The sequence below is a fragment of the Lepidochelys kempii genome, chromosome 3, assembly GCF_965140285.1.
Source record: "Lepidochelys kempii isolate rLepKem1 chromosome 3, rLepKem1.hap1, whole genome shotgun sequence".
Taxonomy (NCBI): domain Eukaryota; kingdom Metazoa; phylum Chordata; order Testudines; family Cheloniidae; genus Lepidochelys; species Lepidochelys kempii.
In genome coordinates this window covers 107,162,911-107,190,416 of record NC_136382.1, presented here as the reverse complement: position 1 = coordinate 107,190,416, position 27,506 = coordinate 107,162,911, and the positions used below count along the sequence as shown (strand labels likewise).

At 42.2% G+C, this 27,506-nt stretch overlaps 1 protein-coding gene across 14 annotated transcripts in view; it reads left to right on the top strand.

Annotated features, from left to right (window-relative positions):
- Positions 1 to 880: 880 nt before the first annotated feature.
- REPS1 (RALBP1 associated Eps domain containing 1) overlaps positions 881 to 27,506 on the top strand; it is a 106,929-nt gene continuing 80,303 nt past the window's right edge. For 4 of the 14 annotated variants that reach the window (XM_073337470.2, XM_073337464.2, XM_073337466.2 and 1 more), the window contains exons 1-2: positions 883 to 1,304; positions 23,499 to 23,622. In XM_073337470.2, the coding sequence (XP_073193571.2) occupies positions 909 to 1,304; positions 23,499 to 23,622 (520 nt within the window). In that variant the 5' untranslated portion in view covers positions 883 to 908. Of the gene's footprint in view, positions 1,305 to 23,498; positions 23,623 to 24,172; positions 24,623 to 27,506 lie in introns of those variants that run through there. The other 10 variants (XM_073337471.2, XM_073337468.2, XM_073337467.2 and 7 more) reach the window with 5 other exon arrangements.

Genomic DNA, 27,506 nt, shown 5'->3' with positions numbered 1-27,506 from the left:
GTACTTGAGACTGCAAGGTTTTAATTGACAATCCCTTTAAATGAATAAAACATTACAACATACTTGTTATATTTGGTTCCAGTGGACAAATGCATTTCTAGTTTCCCAATAAGTTGTCCAATACTCCTTTTCTAACAAAATTATGTTTTATAGATGAATAATTTGTCTGTAGGATCCTAAGAGGTCTGCACACGCCTTCCTTCCATCAGTGGTCCCTAGACTTGGCCCTCCCATAGTGATTTTCTGACTTTGATCTTCTGTTTTTTGTTTTAGTTTTGTGCTCAGTGTTGATTAACAGACAAGGGCTCTTCAGGCTGATTTCACGCTCAGCACAAGGTTTAATCAATAGCGGGGTGCTGGAACAATTTGTATAGTGGGGGTGCTGAGAGCCATTCAGCCAAACTGTAAAGCCTGTATATGATGGAAACCACTGCAAGCCAGGGGGTGCAGGAGCACCCCCAGCACCCGTAGTTCCCGCACCTGTGATCAATAGTTACCTTGCTTAGTGCTGCTCTGCAAAGGTCTGACTCAGCCCCCACCCCCGCTTACTTATGGGGCAAGTCACTGAAATAAGGGATGGTCGGTCCAGGGATGGTTCCTTAAAAACAGGGATGCCTAAAACCGTTGCCTAAAACAGGGGTCACCACCGCGAGCCACACAACTCAGCCGCCGCTCAACGCGCCGGACCCGCCTCCTGCCATAGGCAGCACCGGGGAGCAGCCCAGGCACCGGGGCGGGCACCAAGCTTCAGCCCGCCACGCAGACGGGGGGCGCTGCAGGCGCCTCGGTCCTGTCACCTTCCGGCACACGAAGGGTGCCGGCCTGACCTCACATCCGGGTCTGGGGGAGGGGCGTGTTTTGCTCAGTAGACTCCTTCTCCCTCCTCTCTCATCTCCGGGGCTCAGTAAATGGCGGCGGCTTCGCTGGGGGAGGAGGAGGAGGAGGAGGAGGAGGCGGGGCCGAGAAACTTTATAGCCACGCCCACCCCGCGGGCCCCGCGCTTCCGGTGCGGCCCCCACAGCGCGAGCGCAGCGGCCGAGCCTCGCAGGGACAGCGGGGCGCGCGCGCGCGGGGCCCGAGAGGAAGCGGCTCGCGGGATTCGCCCCTCCTCCCCCCCGGCCGGGCGGCGGTTGCCCGGCGGGCGGCGCGCGATGGAGGGCCTGACGCTGAGCGAGGCGGAGCAGCGCTATTACTGCGACCTCTTCTCCTACTGCGACACCGAGAGTACCAAGAAGGTGGCGCCCAACGGGCGGGTGCTGGAGCTGTTCCGCGCCGCGCAGCTGCCCAGCGAGGTGGTGCTCCAGGTACCGGCCGCTACCCTCCCGCACCAGCGGACCCGCGGGCTGGCACCGCCTCCCCCGGACCGCCGCCCTTTGCCCCCGCTGAGCAGCCCCCTGGTGCGGGGGGGGAGATTCTGCCTCCCGCAACCGCCCTGTCATCCCCCCAACCGGGGGCGCCTGGCCCCGCCCAGTGGCTGCCGCCCTGAAGGCACCGGGGGGCTTCCCTCAAGGGCTCCCCCCGCCGCGCGTGCTGGGCACCCCCCTGCGTCGCCCCGAGCCTGTTCTTCCCCCTGCAGCGGGGGCTCTGCGCTGGGGGCATGTCCTGGGGTTAACGTTGCAGGCTGGGGTGGGGGATGTGACCTGCCCGAGGGCAGTCGCCGTGCTCCCGAGATATGATGTGGGCATGGCAATTTCAGCGCCATCGACTCCTGTTGTGCTTGGGCTTGTGCCCGGGCAGTGCTGGGAGCCGGGTAATTAGGCTTATCCAACTGGGGGTGGGGGGATTTCTGCGCGTGTAGTCTTGGGATCGTACTGTTAGTATGGGGTTAATATATATTTCAGAGGTCTCAACTTGCTGGGTTGGGGAGGTTAAGTTGCTGAGCTCCTGGGTAACATTGGCTACTGGCGGGGAAGTATGTCACTTGCAAAAGCTTTACAGTGAAGTCCATCCAAAGCAAGTGCTGGGAAGTACTAGGAAACAGGAAATCTGTATTTTATTCCTGATGATGCTACAGGCTCAGTGACCTTGTTCAAATAATTAAATAACTCTGTGCTTGTTTCCTAATTTGCAAAAATAGAGTACCTGCATATCTTTGTAAAGCGCTTTGGCATCTACTTGTAAAAAATGCCATTTTAAAACTATGTAGTACTGGCTAGGTTGTGCTAAGGCAGTAGATTCCCACTAGCAGTGCATGGAAGCAAAATTCCAGCAATACTTCTGTGACCAGTGGGAACTGGGATTCATCTGAGCGCTTGTGGCACCTTAGAGACTAACCAATTTATTTGATTATAAGCTTTTGTGAGCTACAGCTCCCTTCATACATCCGATGAAGTGAGCTGTAGCTCACGAAAGCTTATGCTCAAATAAATTGGTTAATTTCTAAGGTGCCACAAGTACTCCTTTTCTTTTTATGGATACAGACTAACACGGCTGCTACTCTGAAATCTGAGAGCTGTGTTACACAGTTACAAGTAGTGCTACCAGTGTAGCTAAAGAGATAATTTAGCATAGTTTGCCTAGCATAGTTCCTAGAAAAGAATCCACAGGGGAACTGTAGTTGCAACAGCTGTGTGTCATGACTTGTTGCTATCACCGCATCCACCATAATGCGTTCATGGCCTTGACATTTGTGAAGTTCTTTGAGTTCTCTGAAAGATGCTTTAAGCAGAGCAAAGTATTCTTTCCAGAAAGCCATACCACCTCATAGGCTCATTGTTGCCTCAGCGAAGAGTCAGAGTGCATTACTGTAGCCCAAGACCAACAAGGACATGCATGTCAACTTTCTGCAACTCAGAAGTGGGTTTAATTTCAGAAGCTTGTGCACACTTAATCAGGAGGCATTAGTGTTGCTTTTTAGACACACAAAAGCAAGTGGTTAGAGTAGATTAAAGGAGTTTAAAATGAACCAGATCATGTGCTCCAGCTCAGTAGAAGAGGGTGATAAGTTGTGGGTGGTGTAAAAATTGTGGTGAGGATTAAATGCCAAAATTAATTTAAATTACTAGGAAATCTGGTTGTCTGATTATTTATTGATTTGAAGTCCTTATCTTTCTTTCATGATCTACACTTTTTAAATCTCAAAACTAAAAGAAAACTCATTTTAAAAAATATTTTATAATGAGATCTCGAGGGCCACCCACTATTAGTATTTGTATTCTGAATTAGATTCCCACATTCCTTAAACTCATCACAATAACACAATTCGATATGTTTTTATTTTGTTTAGTGTCTCTTCCATGTTGTGTGTATATATATAAAATAGTACAGTGCTAGCACTGTTTACTTGATGCAATAGCTTAGTGGAGTAGTGTAATCTTGTGCTTTGTACAGAAGTGGTCACAGATTCAAATCCTACCTACCCTGTCTCAGAGGAGGTGAATATTCTTTTTCAGAGTAATATTCTCTTTCAGAGCAATGCGTGTTGGGAGAGAGAAATGTAAACTACTTATATATCTTACACAGTTGCAAATGAACTGCATCAACTCATGAAAGGGAACCTGGGTGTCATTGTAGACAGCTCCGTGAAGATGTCTTATCAATTGGCAGCTGCAGTTTTGAACCAAACAAATTTAGGGTTCATAAGGAAAGAGATGATAAATAATACAAAAGATGTAAAATGCCCTTGTAAATCAATAATGTGGCTTCATCTGGAATGCTGTGTGCAGTACTGGTCACCCTGTCTCAAAAATATTGAAGAACTAGGGGAAGTTCAGAAATGAGCAATGAATGATCAAGGACATGGAAAAAACTCTCATATGAAGACTGAAAAGACTAGGGTTTAGTTTAGAAAAGTATATAAAATAAAGAATGGGAACGTCTATTCTCATTTCATAATCCAAGAAGAGAACACTCAAAACCAAAGGTAAATTTGTTCACACCACATTTAACTTAACCGTGGAACTCAATGCCACAGGAAGTGATTGAAGAAAAGGGAATAGGCATTTGTATGGATATCAAGAATAATCAGAGCTAACATAACACAAATTTGTGGAAAGGTTGTTGAACCTCATTCTTCAGGGTATAATTCAGGCTGTAGCTACGGGAGGTCAGGATGAGACCTAGTGTGGGTGGCAGATTATCCCACATCTGCCTACTGTGGGGTTCTTCCACTTTCCTCTGAGATACCTGGTGCTGGACACTGAGGAAGGAGACAATAGAATAGATTTGGTGGACCTCAGGCCTGATCCAGTAGGATAATTCCCATGTTCCTATAGAATGTAACAGTTAGTACTAAACAACCAAAATGTGAGTATATTTTATAGATTTTGAGTTTATTTAGCCCAGTCAAATTGCCCCAAATTTAAGAATGCTGGGTCTATGTATACATGTGGATTTCCATTATAACCTTTTCTCTTCACAAGTTCTTAATCAGAGGCACTAGAAATCTTAAGGTGTCTTTTGTTAAAATCAGTACAGGATTGATTAAAAATCAGAATCTCTGACTTCGTGGGAATTTTTGTTTCGCTTGTCCTTCCTTGGGCCTAAAAGTTATTCATTGTGCCACAAGCCAGATGGTTGGGAGCAAGGCTCTCACAACCTTCTCTGAGAAGCTCCACGTTTCTGTTGGATTTTATTCTATAACAGAGAAGGCTAATAATGCGCAGCTGCTGATGCACCCCAAAAAAATTTCACTTCTGCTTCTAAGTCTCACCCCTCAATTATGAATTAAATAAACTAAGATACAAAAATATTTGTAGTGAAGCAGTTACAGTTGCTACACACACATGCTTGACAAACCCTTAAGAGCAAGAAAATGAAAAGATGAGCCACCTAATGGTTTATCCCTTTACTCCTCCACCCACAAAAACACACAGCTTACCATTACCGCAACTGAGAGACCATGCACCACAACCTTAACTCTGCTAATGTAAGCTTTTCATTAATCCGTTTAACTGCCATTCTGCAGGCAGTTCTTCTTTACTAAACTAGCATTGGGACAAAAAATAAAATGGTTAAAGGTTGTGCACAGAAGTGCAAATGGGGGAAAGGTGTGACAGCCTCAGCTGTTTCATAATGAAGTCTTTTGTGTATTTTTAAATTAGGATTCAGAGTCAAGCAGTTGAGATTGAGTTGTTGATACCTTTCCAGGCCCATATGCATGTAAATAGTGTTCAAAATGCAGCAGTTCATTGTTTGGGGCACACAGTGGAGAGGCCACACATGTTTAACTTGTGCACTATCAGTGTACTGTGAAGCACTACCCTCTGGTAACAGAGAGGATTGGTTTATGGACAGACCAAGGGAGGCCACAGAATGGATAACTTGACCATGAACTACTTGTATTGAGGAGTACCAAAACCCAGTCTGCCTTTACTATTGCAGTCCTAGTGACTGTACCAGTTGGAGATAGGGTGACCACATGTCCTGATTTTATAGGGACAGTCCCGATATTCTGGACTTTTTCTTATGTAGGCTCCTATTTAGCCCCCACCTTCTGTCCTGGTTTTTCACACTTTCTATCTGATCACCCTAGTTGGAGACCATGATACCCTTCCCTTCTCTGCAGTGTGCTTTTTGAAATTGAACTCCTTGATTTTGCATGGATGAGGATTTTGCCACTTCTTTAGTCAATCTGCAATTTTAATTAGACAATGCCATATTTGCTTTCATTTGAAAACCTAGTCTGAAACCATAAGAACTAGAAATAATTTTCTATGTTGACAATTTAAACTCTGACTTTATTAGATGCCAAAAAATTATGGAGACTCCCTGCATCCATTGATTGTGCAGAAGTTATGGATATTTAATTTCCGTACTCAAACATTCTCAATCACAATTGCCTTTTAAAACAAATATGAATTTTTTCCTTCAAATTAAAGGCTTCAATCTAACAAAGAATCTAAATGTAAAAAAATCAAGTGCAGAAGGAAAACCTGTCCATCAGAATAAATATTTGTATTTTCACTTAGTTTGGATAAATCAGGCTATATTTTAACACCCGTTTAGAATAGTTAGGGTAGTAAATTGGCATTGAATTATCAAGTGAAGTCCTGTTAACAGAAGCGTGACATGCTAATTTTTAGAATAAAAGTACACCGATGAATTAAATTGAAAAAGTACAGAAGCACATAAAGAAAAGGAGTACTTGTGGCACCTTAGAGACTAACCAATTTATTTGAGCATGAGCTTTCGTGAGCTACAGCTCACTTCATCGGATGCATACCGTGGAAACTGCAGCAGACTTTATATACACACAGAGAATATGAAACAATACCTCCTCCCACCTCACTGTCCTGCTGGTAATAGCTTATCTAAAGTGATCATCAGGTTGGGCCATTTCCAGCACAAATCCAGGTTTTCTCACCCTCCACCCCCCCACACAAATTCACTCTCCTGCTGGTGATAGCCCATCCAAAGTGACAACTCTTTGTCACTATGACAGAAGCACATGTAAGTTTTAGCCTGTGTAATAAATTAGAACATGAAATAGGAGAATTTTCTCAAAAGTAATTTAAAATCAGTTCTTGGTGAATCTCATTAGTGTAGTATTGAAATTATTCATTAAATTAGGCCTCCATGATTTTCCCTTTTTCTTTTACTTTGTTAGGCTTGTTGGTTACTATTGCATTGGTTTAGGGCTTATATTTGATAGCAGATTTTTTTTTGGACAAAATATCTCATGGATATGGAAGTAAATGTTTAGAAGACTTGAGTACTGCATTTATATAACTCTTGCTAAAGTTGCATAATCACAGAACATTTTATGCACTTGTGCTGTATTTTGCTCTTATCTGGTATGAGCCTAGAACTTTCTTGTAACAGTTTACTTAACTGCACTGTGAATAATTTCTGTGCTTGACATTCTTCTGAAATTACTATATCATGAAAGCAGGATCCTATGTTGCAAAATAATCTTACGGGGGGGGGGGGAGGATTAAATAAGCATTTTCCCTGTCTACTGCTCTTTTCAGAGCACCTGTCATTTAATAAAAATCAGTGCTGATGTTTCAGACTGAAGTTAAATGACTTTTACTTTTGCATTAGAGACTGTATGAAAAATGAATGGATTATACAGTTACTCCAGGATCTGCTTTTTACAACTACAGTTGCACTGGATAACCTTTAAGAAAGTGATTAAAATGCTAGCTGATATTATTTTAAGGCTGTCTCTTGGTGGCCGGAGTGGGGAACCTTTTTTCATTGTCCAGCGAGTCTTATTTATAAGTGACAGTCCTCTATTATTATTCTTTTATTCAAGTAATATGGTTAAAAAATAGAGTTGCCAGTCTAATAAACTAATTGTCTCTAGTCTTTCAATTTCCAAAAGCTTTGAAACCCCTTTGTTTTCTATCCTTATTTGCTGTTGGCTATTATGGTAACAGAATAGTTTCCATAATTAAATTACCTTGAAATTAATAGGGGAATTATTGTGCTCCATAGGAGAAACCCATCAGTTCAAATACAGTAGCAATAAGTCAAGTTAAAAATGCAGATCAGTTTTCAGAGTAGATTATAGATTGGACGTGTATGTGGGGAACAAGTTAAGAAAACGAAAATATCAGTAATGTGGTGGTGATCTTAGTTTCACAGTTATTACAGTGTTTTCATTCTCTGCTGCTTTAGGTTTCAATTTAGGTTGGTAGTGAGAACTTGCTGTAGGTTTAAAAATTGGCATTAGCTATTAGTAAAATCTTGTTACACACTTTAAAATCTGACATACTGTCAAAGTTGAGTTCCCAGATCTGTCCTTTTAAAGCCTCATCTATATGATATAAAATACCCTATTTCAAAAGCAATTAAAAAAAATCAGCTAAGCATACATTTTTCTAATGTAGATGAGGACTTACTGTGAAAATCTACTCTTAAAGGTAAATTATCAGCTCATGAAAGCAGAAGCTATAAAAGATGAATTGCAAATGAAAGCTGAGTTAAAGTGTAAATTGCCCCAAATAAACAGTGTGGTGAGCGTGCGCTTAAGTACAAACTTATTTTATGTAACTTTTTTAAAGGTTAACCTGAAGATGGGAGACAAGTGGCTGTCTCATTTTAGTGATTGATTTTACAAGAAAACAGGTCTGAACATTTTTTTTAATATTGGGAATGCGCATCTACTAGGCCCTGATCTTACTTCCACTGAAGTCAGTGGGAGCTTTCACATTCTCTTCAGTAAGAGCAGGTTCAGGCTAATAGCTTCCATCATTATAGTATCTGGGCTCTTTACCTGTTTTTTCATTGTTATGTTAGAAGTCTCCTTTCAGAGCTTTCTCTGAGGTAGGACTGTAGAATCCTTTCTGCCTTCTCCCTGCCACCACTGCGGCGCCCCTTGCCCCCAAAAGCCCAAGCTTTTGCAGCTGTTTGTCAGGATCTTGGGTGTCTTTTTAATGTAGTTAATTCTGTTCTAAATAGTCTGAATAAAGAGAGAGAATGTGCCCTCTGAATTCAACAGGTTTCCCTAGTGTATGTACTGTCACACCCCTACTATTTCTATAAATAAGACTTGAATTTTTAATTAGAGGAATCTTAAACTTTTAGGGTTCCTTTATGCACCTCCTAGTTTAAAAAAAGAGAAACCCATTATTTTTCTTTACAAGCCACCTTTAGATGAAATTGTTTAAACTTTTTCTTCTAAAGATTCACAACAGTGTAGTACATGAGGGCATTCATTCAGTATCCAGATTTGTAGTTCAGTTTTTATTTTTGTTTTTCAATTAACCTTCAGTTATTTAATCTGAAGTTAGGCAACCCAAACCCACAAATCTTTAACCTTGGATACCTTGTACTTGTTTCATAGGCCTACATGAGGCATGTGCTTATGTGCACTTTGTGCTTTACCACTTTCCTTAATAGGAAGTGGCAAGAGATAAATGCATCACAAGCTTATTTGTAAGTACAAAAAATGTGTAGTCACTGTGTATACAGTTAGCAACTCCCAATTTGCAAAAGATATATGCAAAGTTATGAATTTGTCTAAAATGCATTGTTGCAATGGAATATTTTTCTTTTGTTTCCTTTAACTTATCTCCCCTGAGCTGATTGATAGGCTTGTTTCTTTTCTCTGCAACAATAAGGCATTTACACAGTCTCTTTTCTACTAGTACCAAGTTGGCTCTTATGGTTTGTAACCTGAGAGCTGAGTTCTGACTTTTATATCTGGAACTGTGGCAAACATGCTCAATTACTACTCGTGTTAGCATTGGAAAAATCCTATTGTGGACTGTTCAGTGGTGGTTGAAGCACAGTCAATTAGATTTACTCTGGACAAGGTCAGAAAACATGTTGATCTAAGATATCAGCAGTGTCTGGTCTACGTAAACATTCCCACTGTTTTTAGCAATGGTAGGAAATTTTGGCTAAAATTTTCCTAGTGTAGACAAGGCTTATACTAGACTTGATCTTGTCTGGGCAGCCTACTAGTGTAACATTTGCCAACCCTTAAACCTGATCCAAAATTATCATGCTTTATAATAACTCACATGATGAGCTTCCCCTCGTAAAGACTTATGCCAACACAAAACTGAACTAATGTTCACTATCAATCCTCAACCCTATTTGAAAATAGCTTAAAAAAAGACATGAAGAGAGGGACAGGGATAATTTAATACCCACCCTAAATACTAGCATCTGGACCAGAATTTTAGAAATGTATCAAATGTTCACATTTTGGTGTTAATCAAAGCTGTCAAAACTTGGACTAAGTATACGAAGTGGTTGATTATGTATTCATTCTAATCTTGTGATTTCTTTGTGTGTGTGTAATAGGGTACATGGATGGCCAGGTAGTTTAGTGGTTGGTGCACTTGACTTCAAGGTCAAGATGCCTCAGTCTTTCAGACAGTGGTGGTAGGAGAACCCGGGATCTCTCATTCCACCAGGTCCCAGCCTAGGGCCCTGTGTGAGTTCTCCTCTGAACAGGAGATTCTCCGAGCAGGGAGTCTAAATCCACTGCCCTGGGCTACTACCAACTAGTGTTCCTTCAGTTTGGGACCTGGCACTTATAGTTCAATTTGCTGGGGTGGATTGCTGCCCAGAGCTCCCTCCTGTGGATGTTGGGTGGTACCCTGCTGCAGTCCCAGGCTCCTCCAGGCAGGACAGCAGTAAGTTTGGTGCAGCCAAACCCCACAATGTCTCTGGACTGCAGCCACCCAGTTATGTCATTTGCTGAAGGCTCCTAGGTCTCCTCTGCAGTCTCCCTTGGCTGAAGCCTGGGAGACGGAATGTGTTCCCTAGTGGTTGCCTTGGGTGGCAGTCATCCTTCCTATCAGGTAGGGCAGTAACTAGCTGCAGGTATAATGGGGCGGGGCTAACTGCTTAATCCCTTCCATGCTCATGGGCAGTTTCTCTGCTTTCTCAGTGTGAAAGCACCCTTTTTTTTCTCTCTAAGCCGGAAAGAGAATTCCTTTCTGTATCCGATATTTAGCGTACCTAACAATAACCTCAACATAAACAGTTATCAGTTTAAAGGTATCTTTTCAGTCTGAAGTCCTAAATAATCTTAGTTTGTTACTATACACTCCTGAACCCTTTGCCAATCTGTTTTACAATCCCATTTTATTAGCTTTTGAAATCTTTCTCTGGATAAAACTTGCATAAACAAGGAAAACAATGAAACTATCTGATACCTAAAACATAGGTGTTATGGAAGGCCATAAAAGTACTTCTCATGTGAATTACTCCTGCATGTAGGGTTCCTATTGGACCTCAGGAAGTCTTCTACTCTTCTTCCTCTGCCTAAATTCAGAGTTAAGCCATAGCACAAAGAACCCCTTCTCCTCTACACAGCCACACATTCACTGTAAACAGCTTACATGTTTCCTCTAATGGGGATCACAGATTTCCCACTCATTCTGCTCATTGCCCCTGAGGGTTAGAGGGATGTCATTACTTGTGAAATCAGCAGTGCTTGTCTCACTGTGGCTCACTAGGGATATATCTACTGCCATTTAAAACCCCATGCCAGCTGGCTCAGGCTAAGAGGCTCCTCAGTTGTGGTGTAGACATTTGAGCTTGGGCTTCAGCCCAGGCTATCAGGCTCTGGAAGGTGGGAGGGTTCCCACCACAGCCTGAGTCTGAGCATCTGTACCTCAGTTAAACAGCCCCTTAGCCCAAGCACTGCAAGCCCAAGTCAGCTTACACAGACCAGCCAGTGTCTAATTGCAGTGTAATGGCTAGTCTACACTGGCAATGCTAAAGCGCTGCTGGGAGACCCTCCCCCCCAGCTGGGTCCTAGAGTCCAGGCTCCAGCCTAAGTCTGACCGTCTGCACCACAGTTAAACTGATTCCTAGCCCAAGCCCTATGAGCCTGAGTCAGCTGGCAGAGGCCAGCTATGGGTTTTTAGTTGCATTGGAGATAGACATACCCTGAGGTGCCAGACTCCCAGCCTGGCTCCTCAGTAGCTTCCCCTGCCAGTGAACCACTTGCAATTCAGTCTGACAAGTTCCATTCTAATGAAGTAAGGCAGTTTTCAAACCAGCAAGACTGGTTTTCTAAAATGCCTTAATTGTCTAAGAATTAATGTTAATAGCCCTGTCCTGTTCTCCCCCCCCCAAATTAAAATGTAAAATATCTAACTCTGAAAGCTAGTATCCAAGGAGCAGGGATAAGTAAAAATGCAGTTCATCAACAGGTCAGTTAAGCTGTTAGTTATCAAAAATCTGTTAACAAAGTTCCAATAAAGACCAGGTGTGAAGACTTTCAAGCCTTCAAAATCTTAACAGAGGCAGAAAAGCAATACACAGCCAGGTCAGTGACATTATTTAATTCTACATCTTCATTTTGTGTCTGAGAGGAAAATAAATTAAGGCAGGGCACCAGCTTGGAGTAGCAGGCTTATGGGCTTCAACTGATTTCCTCTCTGGGGCTCAAACTGGTCACAATTCTTGGAGTAAACAGTAGCAGCCATGATATTTATAAATGCAGCCAGGGTGCGATCTCTAATTTTTTCACCTACTGTTTTTCTACCTACTTCATTACTTCCTTTTGCAATTACTGTGCGATAGTAATATTACAACATTACTTAATTGCTGTCAGGACTTGTTATCCAAAAATGAATTGGTCAAGCAAGAAAAACACCACACTATTGTATTTTAAAACAAAACCCAAAATTCTTGTGTCAATACTTGTATTAATACATTAAAATATTTATTGGGATATGTTTAAGTTTGAAAATAGCTAATCACTCAAACACTGGGAGTTTAAGCTTCTTTATGGATATATTTCAGAGTAGCAGCCGTGTTAGTCTGTATCCATAAAAAGAAAAGGAGTACTTGTGGCACCTTAGAGACTAACAAATTTATTTGAGCATAAGCTTTCATGAGCTACAGCTCACTTCATCAGATGCATGCAGTGGATCCGATGAAGTGAGCAGTAGCTCACAAAAGCTTATGCTCAGATAAATTTGTTAGTCTCTCTAAGGTGCCACAAGTACTCCTTTTCTTTTTATGAGTATAGACTTCCTGGAATTTAAGCCATCAGGCTTCCATTTTTCTGCTAATAGGTAGTACAAGAAGAAAGTTCAGGAAGAAATTCAGTTCCTATTGCAATGAACAGAAAGCCCTGGATTTTGAACAGATATTTTAAAACAAATTTAAACTTTTTTAGTTTTGACTTTTCTTTAGGTTGCAAGGCCCAGCACTCCAAAATTAGGAAAAGCCAAATGTGCAACCTCGTACATCCAGTCTGTGCGCTGAATAATATAGAGCCTAAGGGGGAGAGGGGTTATTAGGTGATCATGTAATTGGACTGTCATGCATATGCACTAGAGCGCATGTGCACATGAGATGGGATGGTGGGACAACATGGACTGTTCAGTTGTGGTTGGGGAGCCAAACGTGCCCGTGCCCTTGCCCACTGCCTCCCTCTGACCAGAGCTGCTTCAGTAGCTCTCAGGGATTTCCAGTGCAGTGTCTGTTGCTGCTGCCTTGGTAGCAATGTGAGCATAGATCTTTAGAATGTTCATGCTCAGCTATTTTGACAGGCTGCCAACATTTTCCAGAGAGAAGCAAGTGAGAAAGGAAATGGTATTTTTTAACCATTTATAACTCTGCCCAGCGAATGGAATTTCATGGGGCAAAGCCTCAAGGCTAGAGAAGTCTTTTCCCTCCCAAACTCTAAAGGCCTGATGCAAATAAAGGAAGTGTTAAAGCCTCTCACAGAGAATACAAAGAATCTTTTAAAATGGAAATTAAGCAACTTACATGTAGGGGACACTGCCAGCTCCCTCTAAAATTGTTGTCAGTCAGGGCCCACTAATGTCCGTTGCATATGGCTAGCCCCTCTCCTGCATCTTCAACTCAATACTCTTTAAGGTTGCCCTCCACCTAACTTCTGGAGTGGCTTGATCCTAGGGTATTAATGGCTTGTGTAGAGTGAGTTTTAATCTTTAATACTCAAAGAAGAAAAAGCTGTTGGTATCTCCACTCCCTGGGAGTGCATGCCAACTCAGCATGAGAGCGGATAGGGGAACCAACGCTTTGGAAAGTGGTGACTCTCGGGGCTGCCTGTACGCTCCTTCAAATTGAATTTTCAGTCATGAGGTTACATAAAGAGCAGTGGTCCTGATCTGGTTCCAGTTACTTTTGACAGCTGTGCAGAGAGGACTTTGAGATCCAAGGCTCTTTCCTTTCCTTGATGCTGCTTTCTGCATTTCAGCTGGTTAAAGTTGTGTGTAGTTTTGTCTGTCTGTCCAGTTACCAGAACATTTCTTTAAAGAAATTCAGATGTCAGTAATCTATATGATCTCACCTTTCAGACAGAATAAGTGTTTTCTTGAAATTAGACTAAAGGCCATCTGAACTTACAAAACTCATCAAACTTGGCTTTAAAAAAAATCATCAGAACAACTCTCAGTCCCTACTGACCAGACTTTCAGGGATCACTCCTCCGATCTTACATCTTCCTGGCAAGGGTAACTTGTTGTGTTTTATAAGTCAGTTAGATAAATGTAATTAATAAAGCTGTCATGATCACAGCATTCATTTGCTGACATTATATTCCTGTCCCCAACCCTTGTCTTTTAGATTGAGATAATTCCTGCCCCAGATTTACAATGCATATGTGTACAGTGGCTAGCACAGAGGCTATCAAAAAACAAATATTAAAGTTACCTAATATGTTGTGTAAATATATTTATGTAATACATTGCAGTATGATATAAACTTGTCATGAGATTCTGCAATTAATCATGCAATCTATCTGCTCATCTACTCTCTGCCCACTAAGCTGTCTCTTCGATGACTACTGCTAGCACTCAAACCTGCTTAACTTCAAATAGCTGACAAACAAAATAAATAAATAAAACAAAACTGCAGAGAAACATTCCATTACCTCCAGTTGTGGAATTTTGCTTCCAGAATTATTGTCTCAAGGCCCAGGATGCAAGAGGATTCAGTCCTGCAACAGTGATATTTAAGTTACATCTCATTACCCTGCTGAACTAGAAATGGGAGCTTTGTTAATGAAAATGGGAGACTTCAGGTTTTCGTGAAGGGCGCGGTGTGTGTTTTTATCCATAGAAGGCCCAGAGATACCTGATCTTTCAGTTTGTTGATATTTTATGTAACAAAAGATTAGGCTCTTTTATGGTTCCCTCCTGGTAATGTACAGTTGGGTAGAGGATAACTCAAGAGTTGGAAAGATTGCTTTAGAGAAGAGATTTAAAACATAGTCCAGAGAAACCTGTTAATACTTCTTGAAACATTTGTGAACGAACGTTTCTGATGTGACAGTGCGGTCCAAAGTATGTTCAGCCTTTGTTTGTGATAAGGTGGATATCTGTCTTGTGGCTTTCCTGCTCATGAGTCTTGCAGTCCCAAACATATGTTGATAAAACTCTTACGTGGCATCACACAAATATCTATATCCTGTTCTTGGGTTTCTCAGTGTTTTCTGTATACTGGCTGTCTTTATACTATAAGATCGTCGGGGTGGGAGCATGTCTCTCAACCTACCAGTGTCCCAACATGGGGCATACTGTGTATCAAAGACACAAAATGAGAGGATCAGAAATATCATTCTTAACAGAGATTTAAAATGCTGTGAAATTAATTCCCTTTAGTATAAATAACTCTAATCTCATAATTCTTTATTTCTGAGGTAGATAATTCTAAACATTTAAAGTGAGGGGATGCCACATTTCTTTGGAATGTAGGTAAATTTTAGACTGAAGTGTCTGTGACACTTTCCTCAACCTTTCTCTTTTTCCAGCTATTTCAGAGCTATTTTTGTTCTGGATAGATTGTCAGTACAGATTTCTTTATTTAAAAGAACAAAGAAGAAATTATATCAGTGGGCACAGGTGTCATCTGAACATACCTGGGGTGGGAGTTTCCTCAAGACCAGTTGAAAGTCTGGCAATTTGTAAGTTCAGCTTTAGAGATCAACTACTGTAAGTGACTCTGTGCCTGGCATAAGCAGTGTCTTGGCCCCCCGTCCTAACTGTCTGATTGAACCCAGTGCCAAGGTCATAGCAGTGTTGTCACAGCACAGAAATCCTGAAACCCCCTCAAGTCCACCTCATCTAGTGCTGTTAGTGGGTTGTTAATGGGTTACAGATTGTTTGAATAGACACACTGAATTTATGGCCCATTACATATACTTATTGTCTAGCAAAGTTATGAATTTAAGCTCCCAGACTCATCTTTTGAAAGTGTTGTGCAGGTTTCCTTTGAGGATGAGGACTGATAGATCAGATATAGAGTGATTGCTTTGTGAAAAGTTTCAGAGTAGCAGCTGTGTTAGTCTGTATTCGCAAAAAGAAAAGGAGTACTTGTGGCACCTTAGAGACTAACCAATTTATTTGCGCATGCATCTGATGAAGTGAGCTGTAGCTCACGAAAGCTTATGCTCAAATAAATGTTAAGTCTCTAAGGTGCCACAAGTACTCCTTTTCTTCATGGGGAAATAGTTTTACTTTGTGTAATGACCCATCCACTCCCAGTCTCTATTGAAGCCTAAGTTAATTGTACCCAGTTTGCAAATTAATTCCAATTTAGCAGTGTCTCGTTGGAGTTTGTTTTTGAAGTTTTTTTTGTTGAAGAATTGCAACTTTTAGGTCTGTAATCAAGTGACCAAAGAGATTGAAGTGTTCTCCAACTGGTTTTTGAATGTTATAATTCTTGAAGTCTGATTTGTGCCATTTATTCTTTAACGTAGAGACTGTCCGGTTTGGCCAATGTACATGGCAGAGGGGCATTGCTGGCACATGATGGCATATATCACATTGGTAGATGTGCAGGTGAACGAGCCTCTGATAGTGTGGCTGATGTGATTAGGCCCTATGATGATGTCCCCTGAATAGATATGTGGACACAGTTGGCAGTGGGCTTTTTTGCAAGGATAGGTTCCTGAGTTAGTGTTTTTGTTGTGTGGTTGCTGGTGAGTATTTGCTTCAGGTTGGGGGGCTGTCTGTAAGCAAGGACTGGCCTGTCTCCCAAGATCTGAGAGAGTGATGGGTTGTCCTTCAGGATAGCTTCACATCAGCCACACTATCAGAGGCTCGTTCACCTGCACATCACATGTTGTGAAAGGCATGTGCAGGACCCATAGATCTTGAACGGTGTGTTTGTGGAGAGTGTTGATCATTGTAGTAGTGGAGATATGTCTGCAGGCTTGTGCATCTGTTGTTCTGGCAGGATTTGGTGCTGTTTTGAGTCAATGAGTCGTATTCCGTGGGGAGCTTGATTCTGATGATGAGGTTGGGGGTTTGTTAAAAGGCGAGAAGAGGGGTTTCAGGAAAGATTTATTTCAGGGTGGGTTCCCTATCAAATATGGGTTGTAGTTGTTTGATACCCTGTATGGGTTCCAGCATGGGGTGGTAGGTGACAACTTGGGTGAGTGTGGTCAGAGGGGTTTTATTTGCGGGGCGTGTTCAATGATGTGATCTACTTCTTTGGAGGAGGATACTTGCTTTGAAGGCAGTTTTTGTGTATGTTATGGTGTATATCTCAGACTTTCTCCTCAGAGCCTATTCTTGTGAGATCTAAGTGCCATCCATCTGAGTAGATAACAGATAACCCGCATCTTAGCTGCGTGCTCCCCCTCCCTCCCCAAGCTTGAGTAGTGTTAACAGGCCACTTTGCCTTGAAATATATGCTAGCTACTTATGCTGAATAATCTGTTCCACCTTGTATTTAGCTGTGACACTCTGAGTACATTTCCCAGACCTGAAGACACAGAGCTTGCACAGAGCTCTTTTATCTCACCAATGGAAGTTGGTCCAATAAAAGATATTACCTAACCCACCTTGTCTCAAGGTAATGTATGTTCATCAAGGAATTCCTTTCTCACGTCTCTACAGTAATATTTCCAGATGGTGGTGTGGGAAGTTCACCTCGTTCATCCTTTTCAAGTTCTGTGGACTGTAAGGGGTGAAAGCTCCCCAGGAGAGTTCTGGAGCTGAAAGCTTTGTTTAGCCTGCAAGACTTTCTCCCTCTGAGCAAGACCAAAACTCATCTGCCAGAGAAAAAATATGTCCAGACAGATTCATTGAACAGAATTTTTGTACAACACCTAAAATCTGTCTTAGGCGTCAGTGTGGCATTGTGTTATGTAAGGTCCCAACTGAGGCTTAGGTCCCATGAGATTCCCCCATTGTCTCCAGTTCTATTTCTTAGTCAAACAAAACGACACGTTGACAACTCCCATTTCTTGGTCTGGAATCAGGAGTTCCTTTTAAGTTTTCTCTCTGGTTCTGTTGGTTCAGGAGGTCTTCTACAGGTCAGTTGGTATGCAGCCAAGTTGTAACCATTAGTCCTAATTTGGTCCTGGCACCTCTGTTTTAGCACCATTTTCCAGTTTATTGAAGCTTTGTCTTCAGGTTGGGATAAGTATCCACCAAGACTGAATTTTCTTGGCTTATGCATTGCTGAGCTGTTTGAGAACACTTCTCACATATCTAGTGGATCCTGTTGAGAAGCAGGAGCTTCGCCAGTGGGGGGGAATGGTAGGGGGAATAGCTTTTAAAGTTGCTATCTGTTACACTTTGAACATTAAGTTTGTTTGAGACTTATCAGCTATATGGGCTGTGATTTCAGCTTCCACGCTCAGATGCTTAGGGCAACAGCCCTTGCATTATCTAGCTTATGAATGGGCTGTTTGAGGTAGCTTCTTGGTTATATTTTTGGACCCAAATTGAAGAGTAGTACCCAAGGTGATAGGTTTTTAAATTCAGAAAGGTAATGTTAGAAGAAAAAGTTGGGAGGGGCAACCCTAACTTATATTTGAAAATTGTACTTGAAGCACTTAAATACTCTTGCAAGCGTAACTTGGGTGAACTACTGTTGACAAATCAGCATGCATTTTTTGTTCTTACAGCTCAGGGGAGCACACCCTGCAGTTTGAAAACCTCTAAGGGGGTGGGGAGGAATGTTCTGAGAGGGGAGCCATGACACCAGGTGGCTTGGGCCAGCTGTGCACCTCCTTCACCCCCTGATTCACCTCAGCAGGCCACCAAGCCTGTGGATCAGTATCAACACTTCTGCGCCCAGAGACTATCACACATGTCTTCCCCCATCCTGAAAACCAAGGGGGAAGGGGCAAGTATTGGGGGGCACAACTAAACATTGTAACTCGAAGGGAGGGTGGGGTGGAGGGGCGGCCCAGCTCAGAAAGTTTGAAAAATGCTGTTATATCTTGTTTTTTAATCTCCCTCTGTTGGTTCTGTTCTTGTGAACCAGCAGAGCGTTGAAATTACAAGAGGTCTGTGTGCTGAACGCTTAAGAAACAGGAAATATACATTTTAATTCCCTGCTTGCTCACAAGAATGGGGAGTTCACATTATGTACAAGTTTACATATGAACAACCATACTGGGTCAGACCAAAGGTCCATCTAGCCCAGTATTCTATCTTCTGACAGTGGCCAATGTCAGGCGCTTCACAGGGAATGAACAGATAATCCAGTGATCCATCCCCTGTTGGCCATTCCCAGCTTCTGCTTAACAGAGGCAAGGGACACGATCCCTGCCCATCTTTGCTACTAGCCACTGATAGACCTATCCTCCATTAATTTATCTAGTTCTTTTTTGAACCCTGTTATAGTCGTGGCCTTCATAACATCCTCTGATAAAGATCTCCACAGGTTGTCACGGTTCCTTCCCCACTCTGAGCTCTAGGGTACAGATGTGGGGACCTGCATGAAAACCCCCTTAAGCTTATTTTTACCAGTTTAGGTTAAAACTTCCCCAAGGTACAAACTATTTTACCTTTTGCCCCTGGACTTTATTGTTGCTGCCACCAAGCGTCTAACAAATATATAACAGGGAAAGAGCCCGCTTGGAAACGTCTTTTCCCCCCAAAATCCTCCCAAACCCTACACCCCTTTTCCTGGGGAAGGCTTGATAAAAATCCTCACCAATTTGCATAGGTGAACCCTTGGATCTTAAGAACAATGAAAAAGCAATCAGGTTCTTAAAAAGAATTTTAATTGAAGAAAAAGTAAAAGAATCACCTTTGTAAAATCAGGATGGTAAATACCTTACAGGGTAATCAGAATCAAAACACAGAGAATCCTTCTAGGCAAAACCTTAAGTTACAAAAAGACACAAAAACAGGAATATACATTCCATTCAGCACAACTTATTTTATCAGCCATTTAAATAAAACAGAATCTAATGCATATCTAAGTAGATTGCTTACTGACTTTTTACAGGAGTTCTGACCTGCATTCCTGCTCTAGTCCCGGCAAAAGCAACAACAGACAGAGAGAACCTTTGTTTCTCTCCCCTTCCACTGAATGCATCTGATGAAGTGAGCTGTAGCTCTTGAAAGCTTATGCTCAAATAAATTGGTTAGTCTCTAAGGTGCCACTAGTGCTCCTTTTCTTTTTGCAAATACAGACTAACACGGCTACTACTCTGAAACCTGACACAGGTTGACTGTGCGTTGTGTGAAGAAATACTTCCTTTTATTTGTTTTAAACCTGCTGCATATTAATTTCATTTGTTGACCCTTAGTTCTTGTGAGAAGGAGTAAATAACACTTCCTTATTTACTTTTTCCACACAAGTCACGATTTTATAAACTGCAGTCATATCCTCCCTTAGTCGTCTCTTTTCCAAGCTGAACAGTCCCAGTCTTATTAATCTCTCCTCCTACGGAAGCTGTTCCATACCCCTAATCATAGTTGTTGCCATTTTCTGTACCTTTTCCCAAAATATCTTTTTTGAGATGGGAAGACCACATCTGCAGGCAATATTCAAGATGTGGGCATACCATGGATTTATGTAGAGGCAATATGATATTTTCTGTCATCTATCCCTTTCTTAATGATTCCCAACATTGTTAGCTTTTTTGACTGCCGCTCGCACATTGAGTGGATGTTTTCAGAGAACTATCCACAATGACTGCAAGATCTCTTCCTTGCATGGTAACAGCTAATGTAGAACCCATCGTTTTGTGTGTAGCTGGGATTGTGTTTTCCAGTGTGCATTACTTCGCATTTATCAACCTTAAATTTCATGTGCCATTTTGTTGCCCAGTCACCCAGTTTTATGAGATCCCTTTGTAACTCTTCGCAGTTTGCTTTGGACTTAACTATCTTGAGTAGTTTTGTATCATCTACAAATTTTGCCACCTCACTGTTTACCCCAGATCATTTATGAATATGTTGAATAGGGCTGGTCCCAGTACAGACCCCTGGGGGACACCACTATTTACCTCTCTCCATTCTGAAAACTGATAATTTATTCCTACCCTGTGTTTCCAATCTTTTAACCAGTTACCAGTCCATGAGAGGACCTTCCCTCTTATCCCATGACAGCTTACTTTGCTTAAGAGCCTTTTGGTGAGGGACCTTGTCAAAGGCTTTTGGAAAACCTGAGTACACTATATCCACTATAAGTTTGTCCAAGTATGTCCAGGATGTCTCCAAATAACTTGATTCTACAAGACAAAGTAGCTATCTAGAGTAACTTGTTAATAAGATTAAGATTCTGTCATGGGTATTTTTAGTAAAAGTCACGGGAAATAAACAAAAATTTATGGAAGCCTGCAACCTATCCAGACCTTTACTAAAAATACCCGGGGGTGGGGGCAACTAACAGTTGGATCGCTGCGAGGAGCTGTCCCTCAGCAGCTGCTCCTGCCAGGGGCTGACCACCCTTGCTCCAGACCAAACCCCGGCTGCTGCTTCAGCCTGAGGACCAGTGCTCCTGGGGCTGGCTGCTGGCCACTCTGGAAGAAGTCACTGACTTCCCAGAAAGTCATGGAATCTGTGACTAAATTGTATTCTTACTCATCAACTGTCTCCATACATTTGATCTACAATATTGAAAATATGCAGGTTTACAAAAGAAGCATCTGTCCTATTGTGCATTTTATATATAGATGCACTTTAATGCACTGAGAGAATAATTGATTGACAAATGTCTTAATGCTCACTTAGCCATTACTTAAAGCACAAGTATCCAGCCTGTGTCTCTTGAGAGTGATGGTTAAGAAGAAAATGTATTTGATTAAAATTAAAAATCTGTTCCCTGAATCATGCCTTGCGACTTTTAAGCGTTGGAATCAGGCTCTTTGCTGTGTGGGGAGATATTGGGGCATTGCCTCCCACACCTTCCACTAAAACCTGTGAACAACTCTGATTGTGAGCTAGAAGTGCAGCTGCTGTTCCTTCTTTCCTGAAGCTGCTCAGTACTTCCTCCCCTGAAATGCAGCAGTTCAGTGAGGGAAGAGTAGTTCTAACTGTGGGAGTCCCAGGAAGAGCAGGGTAGGAATTTCAGACAGTTCCCAAGCTTAGAGCACCTAGTAAAGGATGGCTCCCCTTTCTCACTCAACCATCTGGAGAAGAAAAAAAAGCTGGGGAGGGGGAAGAGAAGCTGAGAAGTAACACTGAGTTACAACTTTCTAATTTTCAAACCGTGCCCTGGAGCAGGCCAAAATAACCAAGGGGTCATGCATCAGCTGAATATAGCTTGAGCCCTGCATATTCTTCTTCCATAATAGGTTGAGCCACTCTTTTCCAGTATATGTTCATGGAAATTTCTTGTGTTCTGACTGGACATGTTGTGCATTGGTAGCTAAAATGATAAATTAGAAATGTGCACTTGCTATGTTTGACAATTTATAAAGGGATCTGGCAACAAACTTATCTATTAAGGTTGTCTAACACTCTTTTATAAAAAACTTGACTTTGTTAGAAGCTTTTAACTTCTCAACTGAAATTCAGCAAGGGGAGTGCAGCCAGAGATGTGACTCTAGTTTGTGCCATGGAATTCTGTTTAGGTTTGGCTGAATTACAAGATTTTGAAAATCATAATTTTCCATCTCTGCCTTACATTTAGCATAAATGGTAGGATGCTAACATCCTTGAACCATTTTAAGGTTGGGCCCCAGCTATTACTACTACAGCAGCATACCTCCATAAGTAGAGACACCCCAGCTGCTGATGGAACAACTGTAGCAGCTGGCTGAACTGCTTCATGATTATACCCTGGATCCTGAACATGGTCCCAGCTTTCAGTCTCCCACTGGAGGTACCACATGGCATGAGATGAGAACCCCTGAAGCAGATTTCGAATACAAATAATGAATGGGAACCAGGAAGACCTAAGTTTCAGGCTTGCGTCTTCCACTGGCTAATAACAGTTCTGTACCTTTCACAACTCTTCTTATGAAACAATGTCTCATGACTAGGGTCAGTGTTTTCCAGCAACTAAAACAGTAATTTCAGATTTTCAAATATGTATATTTCAAAAAATTTCAGATATAAGTTATATTAATACTAAAAAAAATACATGTATAGACAAACGTGAGCAATATGTAATCCTTTACAGCACAAAAATGCTGGGCATTGAGGGCTAGAGCCAGCTGTGAATGGGAGGTGGGGGACAGATGCTAGGCACTGAGGGCTAGCTCCAGGCCAGCTGTGTGCTAGGGGGAGACGGCAGGAGCCAACTATGAGTTGGGGAGAGGCGCTGTGGACACTGCTGAGAGCAGATGTGAGTGCTGTTTGCTCTGCAACGTGGTGAAGGAGCCAGGTGCCCTGCTCTTCCAGAGGAAGCTCCATGGTGGTTTTGCCAAGCCCAAGCCTGTGTGAGGAGGGGAGAAGTTAGCAGCGAGTCTCATCAGCAGCCAGCCGCCCTGCCCTTCCAGAGGAAGCTCCATGGTGATTTTGCCAAGCCCAAGCCTGCGTGAGGAGGGGAGAAGTTGGCAGCGAGTCTCATCAGCAGCCAGCCCCCAGCCTCTGCCTCTGTCTCCTAGCAGAAATCTGGGGGATGTGACCCTGCATTCCCTACCCACATGTCACCTCTGCCCATGTGCCACCGCCATCCCCCTCCCTCTTTGAATGGTGACTTTGGAAATTAAGTCATTTTTGGGGGAAAAATGTGATAATAGCAGCAATTTCCAGAAAACAGGGACCCTACTCATGACCCACTATTGTCAAAAAATTCCATGCAAAGAAATTAAGACAAGACTAGTTAATGTAAAGCATTGCCATTGACAAATTTACCACCTTAAGAGTTCTGTATTATGTCTGTACTTAAAGGTGGCTGCTGTTTCTGATAGAATATCTGGCATTTTGATTTGCCTCTCATAAATACTAATATTTGTTCTCTTACAGATTATGGAACTTTGTGGTGCAACAAGACTTGGATATTTTGGAAGAAGTCAGTTCTATATTGCTTTGAAACTTGTTGCTGTGGCCCAGTCAGGTCTCCCTCTAAGAGTGGAAAGTTTAAATACAGGTAAATCTAGAAATTAATGCTTAAACACTATTGAGCAGGTTAGTGAAATTTATTGCAGTTGGCTCACAGATTATAATAGATTAATCCGGTGGACTATTGTGTTATGGTCTCAGTTACTCTGGTATATTGTTCACTTATACATACTGAAAAAAGTGTGAAGGGAAGTTTGGGATAAACCAAAATTTAAAGTGTCTTTATATAGATACAACTGGATTTTAGCTAGTAAAAGGGATAAAATTAATCTAGGGACATGGAGTCCTCAAAACAGTTCAACTGTGCTAAGTATTAAATTAATTTAAAACAAAGTGTTATTGCAAGGTATGCAGAGTGAAAGAGAACCTTTTTGTGTACGCCAATTCCCACGGTGGTGTAACTGATCTATTTGTCAGGGTTAAGTGGTGAAAGTAGCAGATAATGTAATGGGATTAAAGTTAAATATACTAGTGTTGACACAGCTAGCTATTCAAAATTATCTGTAGGGGCACTTGCTGGGGATGGCACGTTCAACTTCCAACTCCAAATAGGTAGCTACAGAATTCATTTCCATCAGGTCTCCAGACTCTCCATCTGAACTAGTAAATCATCCAGCAAGAATTCAGCAACTACCCCCAAAGGAATCAAAAGCTTATTCATTTCATAAAGTAAAGTTGCAGTCTCATACTTCAGGAGGATTCATTTCAACTTCCAGGAGACAGGATTCCCTGAAAGCAAAGAGAAGATCTCCCTTCCTGCTACAAAAATGATATAAAAGACCTGACAGAGCTCAAGACTCAGAATTGAGAGTCACTTCAAGCTCCTGGTGCTGCCTAAATAAAATTAGATGTGACTGACTAGATGAGACTGCAGTTTGAATCAAGTAGGTGAGAGTGCTGATATAGTGAATCTGCAGACCAAAATCAAACAGTTGGAATCAGGAGCAAGATGTAATCCTAAAAAATTGGTATGGAGAATCTTGAAAGAAGGAACAATGAGAATGGAGCCCATGAGAACTTGAAGAAAGGTAATCTTGCAGAATATCACTTAGATTTTTTTTTCTAGTTTTCTCAGATTTAAAGTAAGGCTGATCTTTGTTCCCCAACCTCTTTCAGGGATAGGGACAATGCCATATTCCATAGCCACAGAATCAATGAATTCATGGAGTCTTGATTGAGATGAATGAGAGATCGTCTACTCCAGAGCTATTGCATACTCAGCTGGCATCTGACTTGACTCATGTGACTGAGGGTTTTTCAACCAGGGGGACTACAGCAAACTTTCTTATGATGATGTCTTAAGATAAGATTCTGTGGTGAAAACCTGATGGGGTAAGAGGGGTGAAGTGGTGTGAATGGGCACGGTAAGTGCTGTGTATAGCAAGGTCTGGACTCTCCATATGCAGGCATTGCAGTAGATGACTGTCAGGCTGCCTTCTGAGGATCCTCTCACTAGCCCTGGCATAGGTGGTGTGCTGGAAGAGGCATGTTAGGGGTGGGGTCAGAGTGCTGCCACCAGTGATGTGGTGATTTCAAGCAGTGCTGTAGCCCGTACGGCAATCTCTCATGCTGTCCTAACTTAAACAGATCCCCAGAGCTGTCCTGTACTAACCTGGGGGCTGCAGAATAGCTGAGGTTCTGGGAAGGTGCAGCAGTGGCGTAATGCCACCATAGCTGTATCTCCTTGAGTTGAGAGTTCTGTGTTGATCTTGGACTGGAACACAGTGTTTATAACTGGGGGACTTCACTGACAAATTCCGTGGCTGTAGGATCCATGTGGCCTTAATAGAATCCATATATGCTCCTAATTAATGGCAGGCAAAATTATTCTTTTTGGTAACGATATACATAAACTTGTTCAGGAGAACCTGAAACCAAAATTTGTTGGGATGAAATATTTGACAAAATAATTGCTATTCTAGTTAAACTCAGATTGGTCTTAACAGTAAATATGTAAATAATAGTGTGCCTGTACAAAAATATATGTACAATTACTGCACATGCTCTTGTATGTAGTGGAAAGGAGCAGTATTAGAAGTAGCAGATGGTAAGTCCATGCACCAGTTTTTCTATGCCTAAGATGCTGGCTTGGTCATTCCACTATTAACTGAATTTTCCTCCTTTAGCTGTTCCTCTGGTTGTCCCAATTAAGTGGCCTTTCAAGAACATAAATCTCTTGCATTTATTAAGAACACCACTGATGTTGTTAGCAGAGAATTTTGGAAAAATAAACCATTCAACTCTGTTAGTACGTGGTAAAATAAAATTTGTTACATGATGCTAATGCTGAGATGAATGTACCAGACTAAAACCTGACAAAGGAGATTAGATACCTGACTTCTTTTTAGTTTTCAGATAACTTGACTTGTTTTGGTTGTTTCTGTGAAATGCTTTTTTAGTATTAAATGAGATGTTGATTGAAAGGAGACTTCCAGTGAAAAAGACACTTACAATAGCAAGAAATAAAGAAGAAATATACAACCTCTCCTTTTTGGGAGAAAACAAACTAAAGATTGTGTCCAAGGGGATTATTTCCAAAACACCCAAAAAAGCTAATGTAAATTAATAAACTGCCTTTGCAGCTCTCTAATAGACTATATTGCACTGGTTCATACATGTCAGAAACACTGTAAATATTTTTAATTGTTTAGGAGTTGTTTGAACCAGTTAGAGAAGGTCTTGAAAAACTTATCCAACCCAGTAACTCACCAGTGTGAAAAATAGTTGTGCTGTCAACCCTCTCCACACCATGGTTATCTGCTGACCTGTGCTGAGTCTACACGAGAAAATTAAGTTGGCTTAACTATGTCTCTCAGCCCTGGTCTACACTACAGGGTTAGGTCAAATTTAGCCACATTAGGTCAATTTTTAAATGAATGCATCTACACAATCAACCCCTTTCCGTCGACGTAAAGGGTTCATAAAATCGACTTCTGTGGTCTTCCCCGACGAGGGGAGTAGTGCTAAAATCGACCTTGCTGGGTCGAATTTGGGGTAGTGCAGACGCAATTCAGTGGTATTGGCCTCCCAAAGCTATCCCAGAGTGCTCCAATGTGACCACTCGGGACAGCGCTTTGAACTCCGATGCGCTAGCCGGGTACACAGGAAAAGCGCCAGGAAATTTTGAATTTCATTTTCTGTTTGGTCAGAGTGGCGAGCACAGCAGCACAAGTGACCATTCAGTTCCACCCCCAGAATCACAAACGAGCTCCAGCATGGACCGAAAGGGAGACCCTGGATCTGATTGCTGTATGGGGAGAAGAATGTGTGCAGGCCGAACTTCAATCAAAAAGAAGAAATGCTATATATATGCCAAAATCGCACAGGGCATGGCAGAGAGAGGCTACAACAGGGACACACAGCAGTGCTGCATGAAAGTGGAACTCAGGCAAGCCTACCAAAAGACAAAGGAGGCAAACGGTCGCTCTGGGTCAGAGCCCCATAAATGCTGTTTCTATGATCAGCTGCATGGCATTTTAGGGGGGGACCCTACCACTACCCCACCACTGTCCGTGGACACCTGCAAGGGGGAGTCTCATGCAACAGAGAGGGGGATTTTGTGGAGGAGGAGGAGGAGGAGAATGTGCAGCAGGCAAGCAGTGAATCCGTTCTCCCTGGCAGCCAGGACCTTCTACATCACCCTGGAGCCAATACCCTCCCAAGGTGGGATTCCCGACCCTGAAGTTGGAGAAGGCAGCTCTGGTGAGTGCACACTTGTAACTACAGTACAGGGTTTAAAAGCAATAGTGTTTAATGTTTGATTTGCCCTGAAGAATTGGGATGCATTTGCGGCTAGTACAGCTACTGGAAAAGTCTGTTAACGTGTCTGGGGATGGAGCGGGAATCCTCCAGGGACATCTCCATGAAGCTCTCCTGGAGGTACTCTGAAAGTCTTTGCAGAAAGTTTCTGGG